Source organism: Harmonia axyridis, chromosome 5 (genome assembly GCF_914767665.1).
Source record: "Harmonia axyridis chromosome 5, icHarAxyr1.1, whole genome shotgun sequence".
Taxonomy (NCBI): domain Eukaryota; kingdom Metazoa; phylum Arthropoda; class Insecta; order Coleoptera; family Coccinellidae; genus Harmonia; species Harmonia axyridis.
In genome coordinates, this window is record NC_059505.1 from 29,676,155 (window position 1) to 29,678,850 (window position 2,696).

The following is a 2,696-nucleotide window of genomic DNA, read 5'->3' on the forward strand; positions in this document are numbered from 1 at the left end:
TTTTTTTTCTAATGATTCAAATGCTTTTTTTATCGGAATTGAGAAACTAAAATGGAACTGTTGTGATTGGTATGTTTTTTGGTAAAACATAGATAGTGTAGCAAGGAGTAAATGATTGAAACTTGGAGAAAAAAACGAAGGGTTTACAATTATTTTTCAATAAAATTGTTAATAATGTGTTTCTCCACCGCGATTATCTATACACTTCCCAACACGTCTCGGCATTGACGCAATAAGATGGTCTATATTTCCAATAATGTCAGTTATATAGTCAATAAAATCGAGATCCTGATAATTGATGATCATCATATATGATCATTATAACGGAAGAGTTAATAGCATGAAATCAATTTTCATGACACAATATTAAGGAAACCTATAGAATATTGTTCATAAATCTTTGAATCCAAACCAAGAAGAATCACATTTTCATGAAAGTATAACATCATTGAAACAAAAACCATGATTGAGAAAATAATATTTGTAATTAACGAAACAACTTGGTTTTCGATCATTTCAGTCCTGTAGATGAAAATGCAATAAATGCGATATCATAATTAATATGCTGATTAGTATTTTTAATTGATCACCTTAAAATGTTCTCAATATCAACTCGCAAACTGAACTTGAAGCGACTGTAAATAATTATCATTTTTCCAAATATTGTGACTAATTCGATCATTCTACCACATTCTGTAAAACAAGATCGTGCGAGACTATCACAGATTCGCACAGATGTCATGGTTATATTTTATTGTTATATGTAGGTTCTTGTAACTCTCCTGAAACGGATTTATCTATTTCTGTCAAATTTGTTAAACAGAATCAGAAAACTGTTCTATCAACCTACATTTTTCAATGCGGAAATCATTAATAGTATATTATATACCGCGGGACTGAAGTAGTACATTTAATCCTGAAGGTAAAGTTTATGGCCCGACCGCAGGGAGGGCCATAATTTACCTGAAGGATTAAATGTACTTCAGTCGCAAGGTATATACGATACTTTTCGTACTTCCGGTATGATTTTATTAATTATTTCAATGATTTCAATCAGTTTCTTTTCTCTTCAACTCATTTAATAAACTGTCTTTAAAATAAGTTACCATAGTAACATTGCGTTGTGACAATTATAATTTAGAAACATTGTCATCACTAGTGTCATTGTAAAGAAACCTTGTTATTGATAATTATTGGTATCATGAGTGAAGAAGGTGTATCTGATATTGATAAAAGAGCAGCCGAAGTAGGTGAAGAATTGTTACCACCGAAATCTAGAAAACTATACGAGCAGCAGTACGATGCTTTTAAAACGTGGTGCCGCTTAAAAAATGTGAGACAACCTACTGAAAATGCGCTGTTAGTCTACTTCAATGATAAATCAAAAGCGGTTTGTGCCTCAACTCTCTGGGCACATTACTCAATGCTGAAATCGGTTATTAACATTAGAGAAGATATTGATATAAGTAAATTTCCAAAATTATTAGCTTTTTTGAAGAGAAGAAATGAGGGATTTAAGCCAAAGAAGTCAAGAATTCTCACGTCTGAGCAGGTAGATCAGTTCTTACGGGAGGCTCCGGATGATAAATATTTAATGCTTAAGGTAAATTTGGAAATTTGTTTATATTCAGAAATTTTAAGAAATCAATTTTTTTGTAGGTTGCACTTATTTTGGGCGTTGCGGGAGCTTGTCGTGGAAAAGAGTTGGTTGATTTAGAAATCGACGATGTGAGAGATTTGGGCGATTCCTTCCTAATTGCGATTAGAAACACCAAAAATAAAATTGACCGAAATTTTGTGATCAAAAATTCAGAAAACAGTGCCATCAGTTTTGTGGCGATATTTCGAAAATATGTGGCATTGCGAAAGACAGGGACACCTCATTCAAAATTTTTTGTTCAATACATCAACAAAGAATGTACTACGCGAGTAGTAGGAAAAAACATGTTTGGTACATTTCCACGGCAAATAGCAGCTTTCTTGAAATTAGAAAATGCGACGTCTTATACGGGACATTGTTTTAGACGCACATCTGCGTCTTTGTTAGCTGATTCGGGAGCAACAATAGACGTGCTGAAGAGACATGGAGGATGGAAATCCTCCAACGTGGCCGAGGGATATATTGAATCGTCTATTAAAAATAAACAAAAAATTTCAGATAAAATATTTGGTCAAGTCGCCGATTCGTCCACTATAGTTATGTCACAGTCCTCATTCTCGCTTCCTGTTTCCGCAGGATCTTCGAAACAAACACCAGTTCAATATGAAAAGGACCTATCTGTTACTCGTCAGTTACCTGGTGCATTAACCCAGGAAAGACTGGTCAATATGACGAACTGTCACAATATTAATTTGAATATTAACGTTAATTACCATTCTAATTAATTATATTTTTTAATAAAATATCCCTTAAATTCGTTTGTTTGTGATTTAATCGTTCCGGGAGTTTCGTCAATATTTAATCCCGGAGGGATTAAATGTGACACTTTAGTACCTGTCACAAGGGAGTGAAGTTGTCACTTTAGGCCCGGAAGTACGAAAACGATATTTATGGAAATATATACTAACTGACCAAGAACCTGCACCCAGAATGAGCTGTTCAATTTCAAATTGGTTTTTTGGTAAAACATAGATAGTAAGTGTAGCAAGGAGTAAATGATTGAAATTTGGAGAAAAAAAAGGAGGGTATAAAATTA

The 2,696-nt window shown here is 33.6% G+C and overlaps 1 protein-coding gene across 1 annotated transcript; it reads left to right on the forward strand.

Annotated features, from left to right (window-relative positions):
- The first annotated feature begins 1,323 nt into the window (after nucleotides 1–1,323).
- LOC123681032 lies at nucleotides 1,324–2,400 on the forward strand. The gene is made up of 2 exons (XM_045619196.1): nucleotides 1,324–1,603; nucleotides 1,660–2,400. Exons 1-2 carry the CDS (start codon nucleotides 1,424–1,426, stop codon nucleotides 2,383–2,385), a joined length of 906 nt encoding a protein of 301 aa, XP_045475152.1. The 5' UTR covers nucleotides 1,324–1,423; the 3' UTR covers nucleotides 2,386–2,400.
- Nucleotides 2,401–2,696: the final 296 nt, after the last annotated feature.

What these genes read in the sequence shown, in the direction of transcription:
- LOC123681032 (XM_045619196.1), top strand. Translation starts at nt 1,424, where the DNA reads ATGCTGAAATCGGTTATTAACATTAGAGAAGATATTGATATAAGTAAA. An exon ending in ATAAATATTTAATGCTTAAG is followed by an intron (nt 1,604 to 1,659) that starts GTAAATTTGGAA and finishes ATTTTTTTGTAG; the next exon opens with GTTGCACTTATTTTGGGCGT.